The sequence below is a fragment of the Bubalus bubalis genome, chromosome 13 (genome assembly GCF_019923935.1).
Source record: "Bubalus bubalis isolate 160015118507 breed Murrah chromosome 13, NDDB_SH_1, whole genome shotgun sequence".
NCBI classification, from domain to species: Eukaryota; Metazoa; Chordata; class Mammalia; order Artiodactyla; family Bovidae; genus Bubalus; species Bubalus bubalis.
In genome coordinates, this window is record NC_059169.1 from 61,816,307 (window position 1) to 61,839,911 (window position 23,605).

General features: G+C 40.7%; 1 protein-coding gene across 8 annotated transcripts in view; it reads right to left on the minus strand.

Moving 5' to 3' along the window:
* STARD13 (StAR related lipid transfer domain containing 13) overlaps nt 1-23,605 on the minus strand; it is a 482,949-nt gene that overhangs the window by 139,582 nt on the left and 319,762 nt on the right. Inside the window, exon 1 of one of the 8 annotated variants that reach the window (XM_025262906.3) lies at nt 20,730-22,519. The exons of 6 other annotated variants lie outside the window; for them this stretch is intronic. In XM_025262906.3, coding sequence (XP_025118691.1) covers nt 20,730-20,898 — 169 coding nt within the window. In that variant the 5' untranslated portion in view covers nt 20,899-22,519. Of the gene's footprint in view, nt 1-20,729; nt 22,520-23,605 lie in introns of those variants that run through there. One more of the 8 variants, XM_006070676.4, reaches the window with a different exon arrangement.

The window sequence follows — 23,605 nt, forward strand, 5'->3', positions numbered from 1 at the left end:
ACACGGGAGCACCATGTCCTTCACGGGATTTGTGCTTATTAGCAGAGGTGTGGTGTACATCGCACTGCCCGGAGCATGAGAAAAGTGCGAACGACCACTCCCTGCTCCAAGTTTGCTCTCTCTAGGCAAGTGCTAGGCTGGCTGGAGTATCAACAGGAGGTGAGAACATGAGACTGAGTATCTCAAGATGGCTGTCCAATTCTGGCTCCATCACTGACAGGCTGTGGACCCTATAGCAAGTCCGTGAGCTCCTCTGAGGCCGTTTCCTCATTTTTATAAGGCAGATTAGAAAAATCCCCTGTAAAGCAGAGTTTCCCAGTAGTGGCAGTATTGGCATTTGGGGCAAGATCATTCTTTGGTGTGGGAGGCTCGTCTGTGTATTGTGGAATGTTTGGCAGCATCCCTGGCCTCTATCTATTGGAAGCTACTAGCACCTACCCCCCCACCCCCAGTTGTGATCATCAAAACTATCTCCAGATATTGCCAGTTGTCCCTAGAGGGTAAACAGTCCCTGCTTGACGACCACTGCTATTTAAAAAAAAAAAAAAGGCCATCTTCTTTGATTTCTTAAGAAAACAGCATCCAGGAACTTAAATTCTATCCCTAAGGATTCAGGGTAGCATTAAAAAAAGAAAAAGCAGCAGCAGCAGCTCTGAGTAAAATGAGAGAACTCAGAGTTCTCATCTGTGGAAAATAGGGTTTCAGATAAAACTGAGAACCATTTGACTTCGCTTGGAGACCCTTCTCCAGCCTAACCTTGGAAATTCTGGATTTTGTTCTAATTCTGGGCAACAAGTCAGGGTGGAAGGATATTCTCCTTTGCACAGGGTATTAGGGCTTAAACAATTTAATGTATGTATGGAACAATGCCTGTAGCTACTCATAATACTATCACAATGAAAGAATTAGTGCAATGTAGTATACACAGGAATGTCACTGAGGCAGTCTCTGCACACCTGGGGCAAAAACCACATTGCTTGCTGACTCTAGCTGTAGCGCTTCTTCCAGCTCTACAATTCAGAGTAGCGAATCAATCCGCCAAAGGCCAGCCACATGCCAGCAAGAATGGCAGGAACCCAGATTTTGGGCTTCCCTGGTGGCTTAGCAGTAAAGAATCCGCCTGCAATGCAGGAGCCGAAGGAGACCGGGATTCAATCCCTGAGTAAGGAAAATACCCTGGAAGAGGAAATAACAACCCATTCCAGTATTCTTGCCTGTTGAATTCCATGGACAGAGGAGCCTGGCGGGCTCCAGTCTGTGGGGTTGCTAAGAGTCAGACACTACTGAAGTGGCTTAACAGTAGTAGTAAGCTAAGTCACTTTAGTTGTGTCCGACTCTGTGTGACCCCATAGACGGCAGCCCACCAGGCTCCCCCGTCCCTGGGATTCTCCAGGCAAGAACACTGGAGTGGGTTGCCATTTCCTTCTCCAATGCATGAAAGTGAAAAGTGAAAGTGAAGTCCACCTGGCCAATGTGATTTACAAAACCTATCTGTGAATTCTTTGGCCCTCCTGCCACTGAGTAGTGTTCTTTTCCCTTGAACCAGGGCAGATCTTTATGATAGAGCAAAAGAGGCCCTATACAGACTTTGAGGGTCATCAAGAGAAGGCATGTGCTGTTGCCTTGCTCTTCCTTGCAAGGCAGTCTCCATGCTGTGAGGAAGCCTAAGCTGCTGCCTAGAGAGGACACAGGGAGATGTTGCTGGCAGCCTCTGCTGAGGCCCCACATTTCAGGCGGTCAGTCCCGGGAGTGAAGGAGGCTTTGGATGATTCCAGTGCCAAGTCATTGAGTCATCCACAGCCTGCAAGTTTTTTCCAGCTAAAGTCACAATCTTAGATTGAAGGCAGGAGGAGAATGGGACAACAGAGGATGAGATGGATGAAAGGCATCACCAACTCAATGGACATGAGTTTGGGCAAACTCTAAGAGATAGTAAAAGACAGGGAAACCCCGCCTGCTGCAGTTCATGGGGTTTCAAAGAGTCAGACATGACTGAGCGAATGAACAACAACAATAAAGTCACAATCATCATGGAGCAGAGACAAACCATTGTTATTGTATCTTTTCCAAATTCCTGACCCACAGAACCTATGAGTGTAATAATGGTCATTTAATACCACTAAGTTTGGGGTGGTTTGTTACACAGCCACAGTCACATACCTTCATGAGTTCAACCACTGCCGCTCAATGAATGTATTCACTGGGGAACTTGGGTCTTGTACGATTAGCTCAGCTGGGGGTTGCACCAGAAACAGAATAGGTTTCCACTGTGCATGGTGAGCAGCTTAAGGCCACACATTCACCAGTGCTATCTAGAAGTCTGTCTTGTGGCCTGGAAGTTGTAGAGGCTGTGATTTTTCCTGTGCCATCCACGTAGAGAGCAGACTGATCAGCAAGAAAGGGTTTATGTGTAACTATCAGACAAGAATGTTAAGTGTGAACCCTGAAAGGAAGACACTCCCTTGGGAAGCCAAGAACCTTCAGGAACTGGTAATTAGGTCAGTAGTAGGCTGTCCTAGAGAATAAGCTGGTGCTGACCCAGAGTTTGAACCATGACCTCTAGTTTTTGCTTCTTGGGAGAAGTCATGGGAATAAGTGTGGCCATTACCTTCTGAGAAGAGAGACTTTGCCTGACTCACCATGACCTTTTGCCCATCTTAATGTGTAGAGATAGTCATCTTGATAAAGAAGGAGAGAAACAGACTGGACTTGAGGGAAATGGTGAAAAGTTGTTTTCTAAACAGGAGTTAAGAGACTGAGTGTGTTGAAAAAATAGAATGTGTGCTTTCTAGCAGAAAATTCAGTATCATTTGCACATTATCTGAGCACACAAACTCTGTCCCCTGGGGGCTCTTTAGGCATCTCATTTAATTGGAATTTAACCTGTGGCTAGATTCAGAATAGGAACTACAATTCAGGCAAAGAAGTAAAACTTTATATTAATAGCTCTTATAAAAAAACCTCTATATGAGTATTTTTATTCAGTACCAGTGGGGTGCCTGCCTGAGGCTACTATGTGAGATTTCACACTTCATAAAATATTTAAACATCTTTAAATTACTTCTAGAACAGTTCATATTTGAAATTCTTTTTTTTTAATAAAATAATGACTGACTGCTTAAGAATTTGGTATAAATGAGATCATGCGCCCTATAGACCCATTTGTTTATTGGGTTCTCTACAAATTAATCTGGTTTCAAACTATTTCAGCAAACTGGCCCAATATAACTAGTGTTTTGGTTTACTCGTGTTTCTAAAATCAGGCACTAAATTTTGTTTGTATTTAGGTATATAATACTCTTTAAAAAGCCTTTCTTTGAGAAATGTAATCATTCAAGCCAATTTGTAATGTCTAGGGGTTTGGTAGCACTGGTGGTAAACAATCCACCTGCCAATGTAGGAGACGGAAGAGCCACGGGTTCAATCCCTGGATCAGGAAGGTCCCCTGGAGAAGGAATGGCAACTCACTCTGGTCTTTTTGCCTGGGACATACCATGGACAGAGGAGCCTGGTGGGGCTCCAGTCCATGGGGTCCGGAAAAGCAAGACACGACTGAGCATGCACACACAGGAGTTCAAAATTTAAATCTCTTTATTGCATATATTAAATTCATTTCATATTAGTACTTAATTTTATTTATTCCTTACTAGTAAATCGTTGAATATGTATCCGAAAATAGAATAGTTGAATAGTCTTATCAGAAAATTCAATTAAAATTCAGGGAAACTTCCATTGTAAGCTGACCCAGAATTTACTGAGCAAGAGTTACTGATAATATAAATCACTTGACAGGTGTCTCCAAGTAGAATAAAAATTTCTAGTAGAAGATATAGCAATAAATTCAAACCAATGAATTCTTCACATAGTGAGTAGGGGAAAGACATGAAGAGATAAATTGGTAATTGGGAACATTAAAGTTTTAAGGGCTTGTAAATGTTCTGCTATTCTGAAAAGTTACGGAGCTAAATCCTATGTTTATCATTTCTTTATCACCACAGTTAAAGTCCTCGGCCGTTGGGGTAAGGTAATCACTGTAACAACAAAACTAAACTATAATGCTTGAGCTGTGGAAGAAGATAGAGTCAGCAAGCCCTGGGTTCAAGTCCTAGTTATTTGGGTTAAATGTGAACAAGTAACTTTAGCCTGTCTGGGTCTCAATTATTTAGCCTTTTGCTGACTCATTGGAAAAGACCCTGATGCTGGGAAAGACTGAAGGCAGGAGGAGAAGGGGATGACAGAGGATGAGATGGTTGGATGGCATCACCAACTCAATGGACCTGAGTTTGAGCAAACTCCAGGAGTTGGTGATGGACAGGGAAGCCCGGCATGCTGCAGTTCATGGGGTCGCAAAGAGTAGGACACGACTAAGCCACTGAACTGAACTGAACTGACAGTAGGAACACCAACTGTACCTACTATTATGAGAATTAAATGAGACAATTATTTATCATGCCTAGACACAGTCTGGCCAAAACACATGCTCCTTGATTATTATTCGCTCTCTCCATTAATTCTGACAACTTCAAACCCATGTTCACTTACTTATCATTCTAAACGACTGTTTACAACCAACTACTTCTCTACTCAAATTCTCTCAGTAGCACCCCATTACCTACCACAGAAATTTCAAATTCACTGAAGTCTGGCCTCAGGGTTCTTTTCCAACCTTATCATCTCATTTCCTACAACCACTCATTTCACCAGATTTAGAATACATTTTTTTTTATTAAAGTATGGTTGATTTACAATGCTGTGTTACCTTATGGTATACAGCAAAGTGACTCAGTTATATATATATTTCATTTTCTTTTACATTATGGTTTATTATAAGATATTGAATATAGTTCCTGGTGCTGTACAGTAGGACAGACTACATTCTTCTTCTTTTTTTTTAGTAGCTAATTGTCAGCTTTTTTTTTTTATAAATTTATTTTTAATTGGAGGATAATTGCTTTACAATATTGTGTTCGTTTCTGCCATACATCAACATGAATCAGCCATAGGTATACATATGTCCCCTCCCCCTTGAGCCTCCCTCCCACCTCCCACTGTATCCCACCCCTCTAGGTTGTCACAGAGCACCAGGTTTGAGCTCCCTGCAGCATACAGCAAATCCCTACTGACTGTTTTACATATGGCAGTGTATATGTTTCAATGCCACTCTCCCAATTTGTCACACCCTCTCCTTCCCCAACTATACAGTTGGATGGACTACATTCTTCATTACTTAAATCTTACTTTTCAATTCATTCTGCTGCCCTATTTAGAATGAGTTCCTCTGATTTTTGCCAGTGGAAACACAGTCTCTTTCCATAGCTCAGGCCCAATAACCTTTTTTCCTTATATTACAACCCTACTGACAATGCACTCAATATAAATGCTTATGTTTTGATAACCTGTTAGTCATTCTTTTGAACTGTCTACGTTAACAATAGTTTATGTCTTAACGCATTTAACTGTAATCTCCTTGAGGGCAGTGATCATGCTTTATATGTTGACAATTTTCCATCACACTCAATATCAGCAAAGATTGTGCAATTGACTTTGAACAGTTATTTGTTGAAATACTAAGTTAGAGTCTCCATCAGTTACACTAATGGAGAGGAAGTGATACTCATTCTCAAAATGTAGCCTCTTTTAAATATTTGTGTTAGTTATTGCAATGTTACCAAAGATGATTTCATGAGAAATTCTCCACCAACCCAGTCCTCCCAGGGGGAGCACAAATGTGTGTGTCGCAGTGTTAGCACAGGGGTAAGCTCTCTGTGAATTATGTACCCTGACTTTTTGAGAACTGAGAAGAGCAACAATGCGCTTTTCACCAGAAGGGAGAGTTCCATGTTCTTGGACGAGTTGTTCACAAGGAATTAATCCACAGTGGAATGGACCATTTTCTGTTTCCGTTCTGTTTCCTTTTCAGACAAATGAACGTACATTGAGCCCTGAGTAAGTGCTTGCCTCTGTGATAAGCACTTCGCATGGGTGATAACATTTCATTGCATAGCAACTCCAGGCTGTGGATGCTATTATTTTATTCCCATTTTAAATGAGGAAACAACCATACAAAGGTCATAGAACTTGCTCAAGATCACAGAGCCAATCCATGCTGGAACTAGGATTTGAACCCAGGTCCAGGAAACACCAAAGCCCAGGTTTTCGTTCACTGCACATTGTACCTGCAAACTACACAGCCTCCCAGAGCCAAAGGAAAGATGTCTGAGAGAATCCTTCTCTGATAAATTAAGGCTCTGAAGACTTCCTAAGTCCCATGTCAAGTTATTTCTATCAATCACAAGACACGATAATTTATTTAAATGGCTAATCGTTGAGCAGAGCCAGCTAGAATCAAGAAATGTGTTCTGCTAAGATAAAGGCCACAGAGAAACTTAAGAGCATCAGGAATCTGGGTGGTGGTGGAGAGACGCTAGTCTCACCCTCATATGCAAGACAGAAATCAATAAGAACAGGCCCAAACATAGGAGCCATACAAAGCAAGCCCCAACTCTTTAGTCCAAATAGGTCAGTTTTGCTGGAGCAAAGGTTTTAGGAAGCCTTAACAGACTTGGTTTATTCGCCATCAAACATGCTCCTTCCTCTTAATTCATAAATGCACCCCTCAAATGCCACTGTTCTGAAGACATTCAGCCTTTCCAAGTAAAAACTACACATACAGAGTATTCAACAAAAAGAGTTTCACAGTGGTCTCAGCTTAATAATTGCCCTTCTTCATGGAATCTAACATCATCAGCACACTCAAACACTGAAAACAAAACAAACAAAAACTTGGTATCAAAACTATGGGACAATCCCCCAACATCTTAAAGGGATATGTTGATAAAGTGTCCCTGCTTTCACCTTTCTTTCCCAAGGCCACGCAGGCCAGGCTGTGCTGGGCAAGGTCCCAGGAAAGCACTCGGCACATCCTTCCTTCATCAGATAATCTGGGCACGTGACATCAGGTTACTTCAGGCCTCTCGGACTCAGGCAGTCTGCTGGGACCATGGTTAAGATCTTTCAGGCCTCCAGCTTGACAGCCACACCAGGCTATCCTGCCTAAGAGGACCATCCACACTGCCCATTAGCCTTGGCAGGAAGCCCAGTTTATACTGGAGATTCTTAACATGGAAAGCATATGATCTATGACACAGTGACTTGTCAAAGTCCCCGAGTCTATCACACAGTATCTTTTACTTCAGAAGGTTTTATTCTGCTCATGACAATGGGAAGTTATTCTGTAAGAGTGAATTAGCTGAGTAAAAAATACGACGTAAAATTCTTGACATCTCAGAAAGGCAGAAAAATAAGAGAAAGTGGAGTTTAAAATGATCCTAATTAATGATATAGATTCCCTCACAGCACATCAAATATATAAAAAGAAAATATAAAATAAATTTAAGAATTAGTATACCTTGTCTATTTGGAAAACAACTAAAAACAAAACAAGACCACAGAGTGGCACATTATTTTCATATCCTGGAGGGGGATATAAATTATTATTCAAGGAAGAGAAGCAAGTGTGGTGATGTTTTGTGTCTAGCTGAGGACTAACGAGTTGGAGATTGCTTTGTACGGCTCTTGTGTTTGGGCCCGTATTCAGGTCCAGAGATTCCTAACAGGTGCCCTGACATCACTTAGCCATGCCAGAACTGAGGATGACAACTTCTGTTTGAACTGATTTCACACTGATTTTTTTCCCCTTGATAATATCACTGAATAGCAGGAGCTGGTATATTATTCCCATTTGATAGATGAAGAAACTGAGGCACTGACAGATTAAATAAAAGTATCTGTGGTCATCAGGTCACGACAAAGTTGTCCTAGAACTCAGCCTCCTGCCTTCCAGTTCCCCAAGCTTGCCCTACAGTCCAGGTTTATCTTTTCACTGGAAACATCTCTATTCTACTTAAGACTCACGGTGGTCCTTTGCTCTCAAGATTCATTTTCGCTGTAAAGTTTTACAGCTGCACATAATTTGTGTGTCTGGTTGTTTTACCCATGATATAGACTGCTTGTATTGAAGAAGCAGTGTGATCTATACTATGGGTTATTTCTTTAAAAACCAATTATCTGAGAAAACCTCAAATCACATGCAATCAACTACCAAAGAATTAACCTTTTCTTCTTAGAAACTCCCTTCCCTGAGCACTCGCACAAGCACAGTCAGTTCATCAATCTCTTTATGTAAATAGCAGTCATGCAACAAGGGAGGAGGTCTGTTTATTATTTTTGATCCTGTTTTTGCTTCTGGCAAAATTTCACAAACAGCAGAAGTTGGCAGAACACTGATATTTTCTTCTGACTGGCTACTGTTCTCCAGCTACAAGTGCAGAGCACAACCGTGACTATTCTGGTCTGCAGGCCTCAGCCATGACTGAGGTCAAAACTGCAAAATCTGGAGGGGAAAAAATCTCCATCCAGGGCTTCTGTTTGGAAATGGAGACCCTGGTTTAACATAGGCTTTCCTTCCAGTATAGAACTGATAAGTTAGAGGTCTAGAGTCCAGAGAATACCACAGGTCTGACCTATTTCCCACCTGGATTCCCACCTGCAAAGGCCCACGGTTAAGATCACGTGAGCCACTGAGCTTCCGGGCCCTAAGAGCCCTGGGGAAACCTGCGGACCTACAGCATCCACCCTTAGCACTTTCTAGGAAGAAGGGCGGCATTTTGCAGGATCGGAAGTAGGGAAAGGAGGTTGGGGGTTGAAGAATCTGTTCTTTCCCTCTGTTATGCTTGCTCCTACCTAATCTTGCTAGATTCCTTGCCAAAGGCCAAATGCTGCTGCCCCAACGTTTACTTTGGACAAAGCGTCCATGATGAAGAGCAGCCAGCCCTCAACAGGGTGGCGGGAGGGCAGTTAGTATGCAGGATGATCATGAGAAATTGCTGCTGGTTTTGGAGGTAAAGTCCTCCAACAACTTGAGGGGCTGGTTGAGTCCGGAGCTGGGGGTGGTGGTGGGGGTGGGGGTGGTGGTGCAGGAAACAGACAAGGTCCAAAGTGATGATAAAAACAAAACACACTGCTTGGATCCAGGCAGACTCACTTACATAATTATAAGGGTGCTGGGGTTTTCCGTAGTGAATGACGTGGGCTTCAGAATCACACAGACTTGAGTTAAAAGCCCAGCTCTGCCACCTACTTGCTGGGAAACTCTGGGAAAGTTACCTAACTCTCTGAATCTTTGTTTACTTATCTGAAAAATGAAGGCCTGTAAGTGTAAGGCCTTGAGTATTAGGCCTTCCTAGTAAATTTAACTCTGGTGTCTTCATGAAAATTAAATAAAATGGTAATATATGTGCTGAAAACAGTCCTGGGTACCTAATAGGGAACCCTCAATAAAAGTAGGTGTAAGTATACTGTTAAGTGTTTTAAAATTTTTGTAAACATTTCAAGAGCTAAAATTTGAGCCATAAAAGTTTTAAAATGTCAAACCATCAATCCCAGACCCAAATATTTGATCTAAATGCATAGATACATTAATAAACTATGTTGCCTCTCCATGACAAACCCCGACTTACACTTTTCTTTTCACTTGGGTGACCCAGTGGAAAAGTTCTGCTCAGCCCAGGAGGCATGGCTCGCCTGTACCTTGGGACACAGCTGCATAGACTCCAACAGTCAGAAGGCAGCGTGACTGACAGTTAATGAGCTGAAAAGAACCTGCCTCCATTCCACAGCATTCCTGCCTTATGGAACAAAACAGAACCAACGATGGGACACAGAGACAAGAGAGAGAGGAGAAACCTCATGTGAAACAGAAATAGAATGGCTCCAAGAAATAGAATTGTAGAGCTGGAGGTGAGGAAGTAATTTTACTCTACGTGGAAGGGGGAAAGGAAAAAGTTGGACTCTGAAACCATCTCTACCCTACCAGTTAGTTAATGTTTTACAACCATATTGCTCACTGCCAAGTTTCCTCATTAGATCAAGTGAGTCTATATTTATCGATAGAGTCCACTCAAGGAAATGTGCTTTGCCATACAGCAACACCAAGTGAAAATTAATCTGCTTCCAAAGGAACAACTTGGGAAAAGGAGACTGGAAACATTTCAAAGTAGGAAAGTTGCATATGCATTTGTCAGGTCTCTGAAAGATTCTAGGGAACATGGCTTCCTAATTTGAGATGATTAGGACTATCTTACACACTTATTCAAAAAGACAATGCACAGGGGACCGCTCCACAATCTCATGCATTCTACCAGTGAACACATTACAATTATAATAGCTTTTCAGGGTTTCCAGGATGCCGTATGTAGACATCAAATATTTAATCTTACAAAACAAGGCTTCTACAAAGTTCAAGATTAACATTTTAGTTATGATATGAAAAGACTGGATTAACTAATATTTCTATTCTGTTAGTTTGGGGGTACCAAAATGGAGGAGGACCTAAGACTACATGTAATCCATATACAAATGAAGCAAAAGAATCCATGTTGACTTAGTCCATTCAACTCTTAAGGACAAATTTCAACAAAAGTTAATGATCACATTCATATGCAGTCTTTCACCATGGAGGAATTCAACAATTATGAAGAACAGTCCTCAATGAAAAGGAATGAAAGCCTTAGATGAAATGGGCAATGAAGGCCTCTTAAATAACTTGTTTGAATTAGTTTGAGAAACAGAGTGCTTAATTTTCAAATTGCCAACTGGTCATTAGAAAGTTTATTTACATTTTACAGCATTTCTTTTCTATGAATTCCTCTGTGCAAAGACCACTGTAATACTGAAAAGTTTCTACAAAATTAAGAAAAATCTCAGTTAACTCGCAAGTGGTAGAGAAACCGCCTGCCAATGCAGGAGACATAAGAGACTCAGGTTCAGTCCCTGGGTCAGGAAGATCCCCTGGCAGAAGGGCATGGCAGTCCACTCCAGTATTCTTGCCTGGAGAATCCCATGGACAGAGGAGCCGGGCAGGCTACAGTCTATAGGGTCACAAAGAGTTGGATATGATTGAAGTAACTTAGCAAGCACAGAGTTAATAGTTTAGAAAAATCACATGATGACAGGGGAACTCATATATTACAGATAAAACCATCAGCTATGTAGAGATAACCATCTACAGACTGGCCAGTGAGGCTTGTCTAGAACCTTGCTCCCACCCCTCCCTACGCCCACTCTGACGACCTCCCTGGCCTTCACTCCAGTCTAGCAAAAGCACAGTCCTCTTCCCCCAGCACCGCTGCTCTCTCTCCTCTTCACAGTTTACCACCAAGTCGTTCCCAGAGCCAGGAACATTTCCTGCCTCTTTTATTGGCGGAAGGTGGGGATCAACAGACTTTGCTATTTATCTTTATGAGTTGAAACTCGGCCTAAACCCACCACTTCAGGTCAGTTCAGGGCAACTGAGAGAGTAACTGCTGTGCCCAGGAAACCACAACTGGAAATGACAATGTTTTTCATTATGGCTTAAGATAAAAAACAAAATAATAACATCAACCCCTCTGTCCCCCTCAACACATACACCTTTTGTTTCAGATTTTGTGGTGGACACTTTCTGAGGACACAAAAAATGGGGCAGTAGGTATGCCTGCCTTAGCAAACTTGGTATACAGGACATAATTTATTCATTTGCTCATATAGTGCCTTGAAGGGCCAAATGTTCATGGATGTTTCTTACTATATTTTCTTATATTGAGCCCTAGTCTTTATATAAGAATGGTTGGAATGTGATTGTCATTGGAATTGTGAATCTTTCTTATTTCTTATAGTGATTTTAAATATTATAGATAATTTGGGGGTAGGCAATGGCAACCCACTCCAGTACTCTTGCCTGGAAAATCCCATGGGCGGAGGGGCCTGGTGGGCTGCAGTCCATGGGGGTCGCACAGAGTCGGACATAACTGAGTGACTTCACTTTCACTTTTCACTTTAATGCATCGGAGAAGGCAATGGTAACCCACTCCAGTGTTCTTGCCTGGAGAATCCCAGTGACAGGGGAGCCTGGTGGGCTGCCATCTATGGGGTCACACAGAGTCGGAAACGACTGAAGCGACTTAGCAGCAGCAGCAGCAGCAAACTTTCAGAGGAAAATGATTTTATGACTACTGTATTTTTCTTTCCAGTGTGCCCTCTGGTGAATACAAATGTGTATGAAATGCCACTGTTCACTTATAGAGATGGAATACTAATCAAAGGTTCTTGGCATCCATATGCATGATTTTCAAAATTACCAGGAAGAGGAGAATAGGAATGCAGGGAGAGAATGCCTTCTTCAGCTCAAGATACTGACATGTAGTTTAGTTATTTGGTGATTGCCAGTTCCTTTACAATCTCCACTCTCTCCTCTACGTGTTTTATCAGAATGTTAGAGACGTGGCAATGCAAAACACTGGTATTTTAGTCAGCTCTGCCTCTGTCAGACCTCTACAATTGTTAGGATTCCTATGGTTTGTGAGGGAAGTCATTTGAGAGCCTAGCTGGACATTTTGGATGTATTTCTATTGATTTCTTTTTTCTAACAGCATTAGCATGTTCTCTAATTTTAAGTCATTTTCTAACCATTCCATTTAAATTCCTTTTGACCCTAAGCTTCTCCCAAAAAAGAGAATTCATGTCTTTTCAAATAATAGTGTATACATTTTCACAATAATCTGTGTCTACCCTGCCCTATGCTACACCATTCTACAGTGATTGCCATGACCCTGTATGACTTTATGGCATAGGGATTTGGGCGACATGACATGGTCTAATTCTTCATGCCTTCTGTTGCAGCCTCTTAATATTCTGTGGATTTCTCTCAAAAAGCATCAGTCATAATGCAGATGTTAATTTGTTATCTCTTTGCCAGCAGGAGGGAAAAAAAAAAAAAAAAACCTTAAGAATATCTGTAGTCCTCACGGAAAACTTGGTAAGTTGCTTATACAACTGGACCAAACAGATTTTACTATTAAAATGACCTATTATCTATCAGGTCACTTTATTCTGTCGTTCTGAGAGGGACATTATGTAACCAAGGATACAACTGGACCCTGAGTTAGAAATTGACTCTTAGCCACCAGGGAGAATTTGCGACCCCTAAAGAGTTTCCTGTTTCTTTCCTGTGGGGCAGTGATTCCACTTCCCAGCAGTAATGGAATATTCTGAATTAGCTGCTATAATGTCGGACTCTTTTGGAACTCAACTAGAACTTCGGCTTTATTGTAGGTTAGACAGATCCAGAGCTAAAAAGCAATCATTTCTCTCTTCTGGCCCAGTAGAATGTATTTTGTAGGGTTACTTGAAGATTATTTGTACTATTATTATAATGGTTAACTCTGCCCATATACCTACCCCTTCAGTTTTCTGCTGGGCAAATGTGGAGAGGCCACCTAATCAGGTTAGGATCTTCCTTTTTATTTTCATGAAAGATATCATCCTGCATTTACCCAGCTGATTTTTAAAGTATATGGAGTTGGTCTTATTTGAAAACAGAATACTTGCAATGTTACTCTGTAAGATATAATCTCAAATTATTAATTCATGAAAGAAATATGTTCAAAGAAAATGATCTGAATGAACCACCCGGCCCTGCACTTTCCTAAACCAGACTTTCCAAAATGTGTTCCTTGGGGAACGTGGGTTTCACATGTGTCACTTCCTGGTATCCAGTAAAAAATGGTTTAATGATGAAATATGTGAGTTTAAACAAGGTTAAATTACTTTCTGCAGGGTTTCTCTGAGCCTTTCATAAATATGAATTTCCAAGAAAGGAAAGGCGATGTAGTTTTTCTCAAAATTACTTAACCACAAAAACTTCTTCCTCTTGACTATCCATCTGTCTAAGTATCCATCCATCCATCCATGTTACTAGAGTTCTCAGACACAGCGAAATTGTCTCCAGTTTCCATGCTATTTCTAGGTCAAGCCAGGGAATCAGAGGATTACATACTGAACCCCCTTGTTGTGAGCCGCCCATTCCATCCTCAAATAGTTTTACTGAATTAAAATTTATTGTTATGCCCCTACTTTCACTGTAGGATGCTGTAAGGGGTTTGCTACTGAATTCATTGTAAGAATGTTAAAAAGCACAATGGGATATTTTTATGAGAAACTGCTCCTGTATATCAAGGGTCAGGGAAAGCTGTGCTGCTATGTTTTTACCTTACAGACATGGCAAATCTTCCCTGATCATATTTTCCTCTTTTCTTAGATTAGGAAGGCTCAAGCTAAGCCTGCAGCATGCTTTTAGTAGTTATTCAGGGCCTTACATTATAAATTTTTATATAATACCTCTGTCTATCTCTTTTTATCTTATTAATTGACCTACTTAAAACTCAACATTCAAAAAACGAAAATCATGGCATCTGGTCCCATCACTTCATGGCAAATAGATGGGGAAACAATGAAAACAGTGACAGACTTAATTTTGGGGGCTCTAAAATCACTGCAGATGGTGACTGCAGCCATGAAATTAATAGAAGCTTACTCCTTGGGAGAAAAGCTATGACCAACCTAGATAGCATATTAAAAAGCAGAGACATTATTTTGACAACAAAGGCCCACCTAGTCAAAATTATGATTTTTCCAGTAGTCGTGTATGGATGTGAGAGTTGGACCATAAAGAAAGCTTAGTGCTGAGGAATTGATGCTTTTGAACTGTGATGTTGGAGAAAACTCTTGAGAGTCCCTTGGACAGCAAGGAGATCCAACCAGTCCATCCTAAAGGAAATCAGTCCTGAATATTCATTGGAAGGACTGATGCTGAAGCTGAAACTCCAATACTTTGGCCACCTGTTGTGAAGAACTGACTCACTGGAAAAGATCCTGATGCTGGGAACAACTGAAGGCAGAAGAAGGGGATGACAGAGGATGAGATGGTTGGATGGCATCACCAACTTGATGGACATGAGCTTGAGCAAGCTCCTGGAGTTGGTGATGGACAGGGAAGCCTGGTGTGCTGCAGTCCATAGAGTTGCAAAGAGTAGGACACGACTGAACGACTGGACTGAACTGAACTGAATCAACCTACATTTTTCCTTTTCACCAGATTTATCTTTTTTAAAGCTGAGTTGCATCTTCTCTGAACTACCTCAAATCCTTTAATGAGGTAGAATGTAAATTAATATATAATGTCTTTACCCACACCAAAATCATATTCAGATTGCCCCTGAGGAGACAAAAGATGATTTTCACATGATCCTCATTTCATTCAAAGATCTGGTGTGTAATGCATGATTATCTTCTTGTGTCTTCTTCCCTAGTCTTAGCACCTCATTCTCACAGCTAATGAGATGCAGGGACAGAGCACATGATCATCTGTTCCACTAAATTTCCACCAATGTATTTTCCTCTATATGGGCTCAGTGGTAAAGAATCCTGCCTGCCAATGGTTCAGTCCCTGAGCTGGTAAGATATCCTGGAGGAAGAAATGGCAACCCACTCCAGTATTCTTGCCTGGAGAATCCAATGGACTGAGAAGCCTGCTTGGCTATAGTCCATGGGGTCGCAAAGAGTCAGACACAACCGAGTAAGCATGCTTTTTCTTTTATATAGGAAATTTACTAAAACCCACTTGTTTTCTATCTAAGTAAGTCTGGGCCGTCAATTGCTCAGACCACTCCTGGTGATTTTCTTTCTTTTTTGCCCCCCTAACTTGTGCTTCTAATTAGCCACATTTAGCTCGCTGGGGAAATGGGGAACCTTGTTTTATAAGAGTTAACCAGTGTCCCAAATTTACTAAGAATTAAAGCACTGATTATGGGATGGGGACGGGGGAGAAATGAGGAAAAAATGAATCAATGAATTTCTGTTCACTTCAACTAATGTCACAAAATCTGCATCTGGGAAGGGTGTTTATAAGTTCAGAACTAATAAGCTCAGTGGAGTACAGCTATGAAAAGTCACAATTTGGTTAAAGTTAAACTCTCAAGTTTTATATGTGTACAAGCATATTGCTCTTTGATAATTTCCTTCTAGTACTTATTTCTTGACTGCTCACAGTTTTACTATGTGATGATTTTTAAAGTGTTATTCAAAGTTAATTGACTTAATTCACTAAACAGATTTTCCTGTAACTTCTGGTTGAATAGTGTCCTTTCTGTATAGGCCCTTCAGTCCACCAGCACAGAATAGAAAGAGGCTCTGATTTCATGAAATGTGAATTTCTGACAGTATTTTTTTTTAAAGAACTTTTGACCAGCACTCTCGCATGACTGACACATTCTCATCCTGTTTTCTGTGTTCCATCTGTCTTTCTGTGGGTGTATTCATCCTCTATTTCTGAAAGTACTTGACTAAGAGAATGCTAAGCACAGAGAAAGGGCAATTCCCCCCCACAAAAAAAGAAAGCCAGAGAATTATTTAATTTTGGCTGATGCTGCTCAGTTGGTGGAGGTCTCTTACACCGGGGATGAGCAATGCCCAACTTAGGTTGGGCAAATCCCCAAGATATCATTTGATGGGCAAATTCCCAGCATATCATTTGACTTGATAGAGGCATGAGAGCGAATACATCACTAATGCCCAGTTCCATTCCCTGTGAACATAAAAATAGCAGTTTATTCTACTCTAGTTGAGTTCAGGTGCTATCTCTAAAGATAGTCTCAGATAAAAAGTCAATGAAAGTGCAAGTCCAATTTTCACTAATTCTATTAGTGAAATTTCTACATTCTACATTTTCCATCAAGAAAAGAGTTTTGTGTGTGTATGTGTGTGAGCATGGGGGGTATACAACTCTCTGATCCCTAAAATCCTTGTAAGAGGCCAGGCATTACAATAACTCTATGGTACAGTCCATGACTCCTGAGAAAGAAAGGTTTTACAAGTTTCTTTATAATTATAACTAACCTTTACAGTTACAGCTTATACTTACATTTAAATAGTCCACAAGACTGGACATCCTAATGTTCCTAGTAAATTGATAATGAGAGCATTAAACAGGTAACAAAGAAGCATGCCTGGGTAGGTGTTGAATGACACAATAAGGAAAGTGTAAATAAGCATCATCTTTCTCTTAAGGAATAACCTGTGATCACAGAATCCTAGAATTTTAGAGATGATGGGAACTTCATGTTTATTTAATTCAAACTCTTTTATTTTATGGAAGAAGAAAAGAATGGCCCAGAGAAGTTGTTACTTTCCCCAGATCACACAATTAATTAGCATCAGAATTAGAATTAAAATCTGATTTCCATTTCACTATTTCCTTGACAAGATGCAGAAAAATTAGAAGTCATTGATTTGTTCCACATTAGATTGCTGCTCTGTTTCCCTTTTGGCTTTTGTCACTCTGGATTTAAATTTCCCAGCTTTATGCACTCTAGTTCAAGGAGTTACTGACTCAACCACAGAAAGATCCTAAGAACCAGAATCACAGTCTGACCATCTCATTTCCTTGTCAAGAAATGAAGGTCCAGTGAAAGTCTGAAACTTGCCACAGTAAAAGAATAAGAGAGTGTCTAAACAGATCCTGCATCCCTGTCTCCTCTTTTTTCTAGAGTTCAGTGGACTTTATTGCAATCAGGTCCATTTCATGCTATTTAAGGCATTAACATATTTTTTACATTTAATAGCATGATGAATTCTTTCACAAAGCAAGTAATCACACTTATATATCTGCCTCAGTTTGAATTTTCCTAGTAAGGTGTGTGTGTACAGACTTAAGCATGTGCAGATGTAGTCTATAAATTGTAGCCATCTAATGACATAAAATCCCCACTCTCCCCTTCCATGGCCTAACACGCTCTTCCTCCACCTCCTTTGCATCCTCCCTCTCGTCCACTCCAAGTGCCTGCCTGTGAGGGAAATAAGGACCATTATTATTTCCATCCTCTCTCCCTATAACAATTTCTCCATTGATTGAGCAAGATTGTGGGGTAAGGACTATGAGCAGTATGACTTATGTGATAGGTTTTTACTCTGCAAAACAACACTCTATTTTAAACATTGCTTCTCTTTTTAATTGGACTTAAGACTCCAGAACTAAAGAGACAGCTAGAGAAACGCTGCATGTATATTTTAGAGCATACCTGGAAGATGAGCAAGTTTAGATTCATCCTGGGTTTTAGCAACTCATTCTGATCCTATGCATCATCAAAGATTCCTTTATTTCCCTTCTTTGTTTTTCCCTCCCATGAGTGGATCTACTGTTGAATCATGTTCATGCCATTCAATGATTATCTCATTGTAATGAGGTCAGAGAGGAGCAACTTACTCCTGTTTGCACTGTTCCCAACAGCCATGAAAGACTATGTCTTCATGCCCCCAAACTGTGTTAATACAATGCCCAATCTTTCTTGAAATATCTATAGCAGAGTAATGAAAACCATTTTAATGAAGTGGCTGTCATTTCAAGATACCAATAAGTGAGCTACAAAAACTAATGATGCTATTAATTTAATATGCACTTGATAAGCTTTAACTGAATGACTGTAGGCCATTAGTAAAATAACCAGACATCATGTACTGTTGGGTACTAACTGCTCAAGGAAGGTAAAACATATAGCACTTTGTTCCACCAGAGAAACAAGACCTGACTGGAAGTCTCATGATGACTCTATGATATGGTTCAGTGCTATATCCTGAGTAGAAAAGACTGAAATACACAATTCAGAAATCAACCACAGTTTCGGTAGTTTAACCCTCACTATAAGAACTAAAAAATGGTTTAGAGTATGATTGAGCATGGTCTCTACAGATACATTCAAATACCAGTTCTTACTATGTATAACTTTGGAGAAATTATTTAAACTCTGTGTACTTCTATTTTCTCACCTTTAAAATGGGTATAATAATAGTACTCACCTACAAGGATTTATTTTTTGAGGATAAAATGAATTGAAATACATAATATAAAACTTTCAGAGCAGAACATGATACGTTATAAATGTTCAGTCAATATTCTCTACTATTACAGTAAACCAATGTATTCATACAGTAAATCCAGTAAAATCATTTTGCTTCTGCTTTCTCAAAGTCTTATGATACAATTGCACATTGTATTATTAACTCACCACCTAACTCATTATTAACAAATAACAAGCTCCTAATCATTGGACTGTTGGAATTCTTTCATGCTTTACCTATGATCCTAACTGTCACTTAATCTTTAGGCATTCATTAGCTTCAAATATTCCATTGCCCAATATAAAAAAAAAGTAAGAATGCTCAAATTTTCTAATTAGACAAAATGAAACACTGACACAGAATACACTTTCAATGGTCATACATGTGTTCATGACGTCTCAAGTCCTTATTGGAAAAATAATCTTCATTCCAAAAAGAACATCAATACTTTTTAATGAAATAAATCATTATAATTTCATTTAAGGGGATTTACAAAGATATCTCAAATTATTTGTATGCAATGTTTCTAACATAATATACTTTATGAGCATGCTGAGGAACGTTTACAGAGCACAGACTATATAAGCCATCAAACTGTCACCAAACATTTATTGAGCCCCTATGTCCATAATGATGATGATGTCTGGTAAAGCACTATTGTTAGAAATCTCTAAAACTAAAATGGAGCTGGCTTTTATTCTAAGCCTAGTGTATTTTTAAATCAAGCCACAGGGAAATGATTACTTTTGTTTCTATTCAACCAAGACCTGCACACAGAGTTTATGGAATGACATAATATCCTTCCTGAAATCAGACCGGTATGTAGGACCAGTATCCTTCACACATAACCAGTTCCTGAACCTTTAAAAACAAATCCTAATTTCCAAGGAAACAATCTCATCAAATGCTGCTCACTAGAATACATATTGTTCCTTTTGGAAACATTACAATAAGATTTTCATGATTACGAACCCCAGCTTCCCCTCTAAAATTCAATATAATCTTAAACTCATTTAAGTGGGAGTTGTATTTTTGTAATGGCTCTAGAAAATCCTGGTCAATTTATGTATCACCAATATAATAATTTAGCTATTTAGTCTACGAGGGGCTGGTTATAAACTTCATAAACATATTGTATGTGTGTAAGTATGTGTGTATGTCTTTTAAATGGGCAGCTGAAGTTTCTTAGGAATGCTCATCTTTCTACTCTACACAAACCTATCCTAAGATAAACAGCACATTTTAAACTATTTCTGGAGCATGAAGAGTTTTTGTGATTTTTTCCCCCCCTTGAGAATAAAAAGGGACACCTAGCAGCTTGTAATCAGTATCCTCCCCTGTCTGCCTTACAAAGCTGGTGCTTCTGTCACAAGATTTGTTTTGAGGTTAGCAGACACTTTTATCTTTTACCAGAAGAACAATATCAACCGATCAGTGGCAACTGCTGACATAAACATACAAATAGGCAGAGAATGTGATTTTGGTTGTCAGCCCAAGGGCCTTAAGAATAGAATTTTAACTTTCTCCCTTCACTAACAGTGTTCTCAAGAATCTTGGCAGGGTGGAAGTTAGTTCTTCCCCCTCTCCTAATTAAACAAACAAGTGTCCAAGTTTTAAACGTGACAGAGTGTGAGGAACCTGCTGAAAAGTTCCTAAAACCCGTACTGAGGAAACCTGTCTCATTTATTCTGTAGACACACATTAAGTCTTGGAAATTGATGGTTCACTGTCCCATCCTGAAGTTTTCTGTGGACTTGACCGTTGAGTTATGTGGCAGCTAAGTGCTGTCATTGTTTGCTTAAAACGGCAGCCTGGAAGTTATTTCTGAAAGGTATGCGCGCCGTGGCATAGAAATCCATATATTGTAAAGTGAAAACAGTCATTTTTAAAAACGGGGTTAGCATGAAAGAGAGCCCACAGAAATCAGAATTAGCAACAGCCTTCCGCTACCAGCGACTCACCTTGTTGAATTTTAGTCACTAGCTGATGGCGTGCTAGAATCCGGCTCATCCTGTAAGGAGAGCGTCTCGTAGTCTGATCAAATCGCAAATACATCTCCTGGCCCTCAGGTGTCATGGCATTTAGATAGTAGCAACCTGAAGCTGGGGTCCGGGGTCCCTGACTCAACATCCCGGCAGACTTTCTTCTGCCCCCCTCAGTCTGCCCTTGTGGCGGTTTCCGTCTGCCTCCAGCCTCAGTCACTGAGCTAGGCACCCAGCCCGGCAGAGCTCAACAGACACAGCGATTTTTAAAAAAAAAAAACAAAAAAGGAGTGCCAGGAGTCACAACTCAGAATTCCAGCCCTCGGTTCTCACGTGACCTCGCAGACCCAATCGCAGGGAGGCAGGAGACGGGACGGGGCGCGCCCGGCCGCGAGCCCCGGGAAAGGCAGGTCCCGCAGATCTGATCGCGGCGCAGTGCGGGAGCCCCACACGAGCACTGCCCTGCCCTGCCTGGCCCTGTCCTGCCTCCAAGTTGACGAAGCCCGGAGAAGCGGCACTCACTGCGAGTTCAAAGGAAAAGAGAGAGGGAGGAGAAAACGGCAGCAGAGGAAAAACAATGCCTGGGCACGGGAAAAATCATTCTGGTGGTGAAGGTTAGGGAAAGCACGGTCGCCTTCTCCCGGGCAGCTGCAGCCCAACCGGGTAGGAGATGGGTGTGACAAACGACGTACGCGAAAAGCCGCTTCACATAAGCATAAAGCTCTGAGTATAAATTACCACCCTTCATTACAAAGAAATAAATAAAGCTTTTCCACTGAAGAGTAAACTTGAGGTGCTTTAACGCCTGAGTAAACGCACTCCAGGCCCCTGACCCTTGGCATGGGAGGTTGAGAGCTCTTACGGAGGAGACTGGCAGAGGTCAGCGTCTTTGTTGAATATCTACCCCTTTAAATTTTCCACTTCCCCAATTTTTTAACCACCCAGAGGCAAAATATTGATATTTTGAAAGTACCTCTCACATTTAAGACACTGCCAGGAATCACTGTAAAAATGCAGATTCATGCAAAGCTGCTGTCACCAAGCTGCTTGGGATCAATAGAGAAGTTATGCAGAAGTGCTAATACAGGCCTACAGGAAAGGGGCCTCAAAAAGACACAAGAGCAATGTTAGAGGAAGCAATATTATTTTTGACTGAGGTGAGGAGAGCAGGCCACACAGAGAAAGAGACCTTTGGGTGGGATTTGAAAAAAAAAAAAAAAATGGGTGAGATTCTGACAGGCAGAGGCTGAGGAGGATCTGTGCCCACATGTGTGGAGATCTGGAACCAGAGTGTGTGTTTAAGGAAACTGCCAGTAATTCCACTTGGCCGTATCCGAGTATACATATGGGAATAATTAGCGTTTTCCCTCTATTTTTTCTCTCTAATATTGTTTGATGTGAAGAGGAAAAAAAAAAAAATCCATAGAAAACATGTTATCAAATTCTGAGCCTAGGGCTGAAGGAATAAAGTTCTTTGAAAAAGAGGCATATGGCCAAGTTGTTCTTATAGTTGGCTGACTCAAATATAGCCTGGCCTGGGATTTCGAATCCTAATAATGAAAAACTCGCAATTGGAAGTTCAACAGGGCTTAAATTAGGGCCTCAATTCTTGCTGTGTGCGTCAGACCTAACATCTTTCCCTGTGGAACCTTCTGCAATTCTGGGAAGCAGCTCATTTCGCATAAATATCTTACTAGGTAAAAGTGAAAGTCACTCAGTTTTGTCTGACTCTTTGTCACCCCATGGACTGTAGCCTGCCAGGCTCCTCTGTCCATGGAATTCTCCAGGCAAGAATACTGGAGTGGGTAGCTGTTCCCTGCTCCAGGGGATCTTCCCAAGCTAGGGATCGGATTGAACTCAGGTCTCCCACATTTTAGGTGGATTCTTTACCGTCTGAGACACCAGGGAAGTCCTATTAGGTAAATGAACACCTTAATAAAGATCCCTAGGACCTTCACTGGAATATATTCTCTCTCATGGCAATTGTGAACCTCTTCCGATAATCATGCAAAGAGGAGGTAAGGGTCAGGTTTTCAAGTCAGCATTGATACAGGAAAGAAAAGGAAGCTCTCATGGGTCATGGTGTTCTTTTTCCATTGTTATTTAGGATTTGATCAGAGTTTTTCTATTCCAGGGGCTCTTTTGTGGACAGTGAAAGGGATCTAATATCTAGTGCCGCTTATGCAGGAAGCCTGGGCATGCATGGCAGAAAGGCTTAGCACGCCACTGCAATATTAGATACTCTGGAGGTCCACTCCCCCAGCTCAGATCCAGCACTGGCTTCTGTCTGATGGAGATAAAGATGTCAGCCACCTTGTGTACACCTTTTGGTTTGATAGTCTAGTGCTGAGAACGTCCCTGCTGTAAATACCCACCAGTTATTACTTTTCAATGGGAGAGTATAGAAGAGTAGAGAGAGCAAGAAGAAAGGACCTTGCAAACCTTGAATATGTTCTGGAAAACTAAGCAAAGGGAAGGAAACACAGGAAATGATATATACTTGCTTTTGAGCTGTGGATAACACTTAAAGAAAGACTGACCATTCCCAGTACCGACCTTGTAGTTTAATACTGATGTGGCTGCATTTTAAAAATAAATAGGAATGATTCTTACTAAAGCACTACAGTGTATCCTGGCCAGGTTACCATTTGAAAAAATCACAATGCTTCCTTTGCACAATAATGAACACATGAATACTGAAAGTCCTGAGATGTTTTGTTCTGGAAACATCAAGATCATAAATATGTATTCTTTGATATATGTAAACAGATACAAAATGTGAAACATAGTATTTCATAGGAGATGGCAATGAAGAAGAATTCAATGCAAATTAGAGGAAAAAAGGAATCTGAATT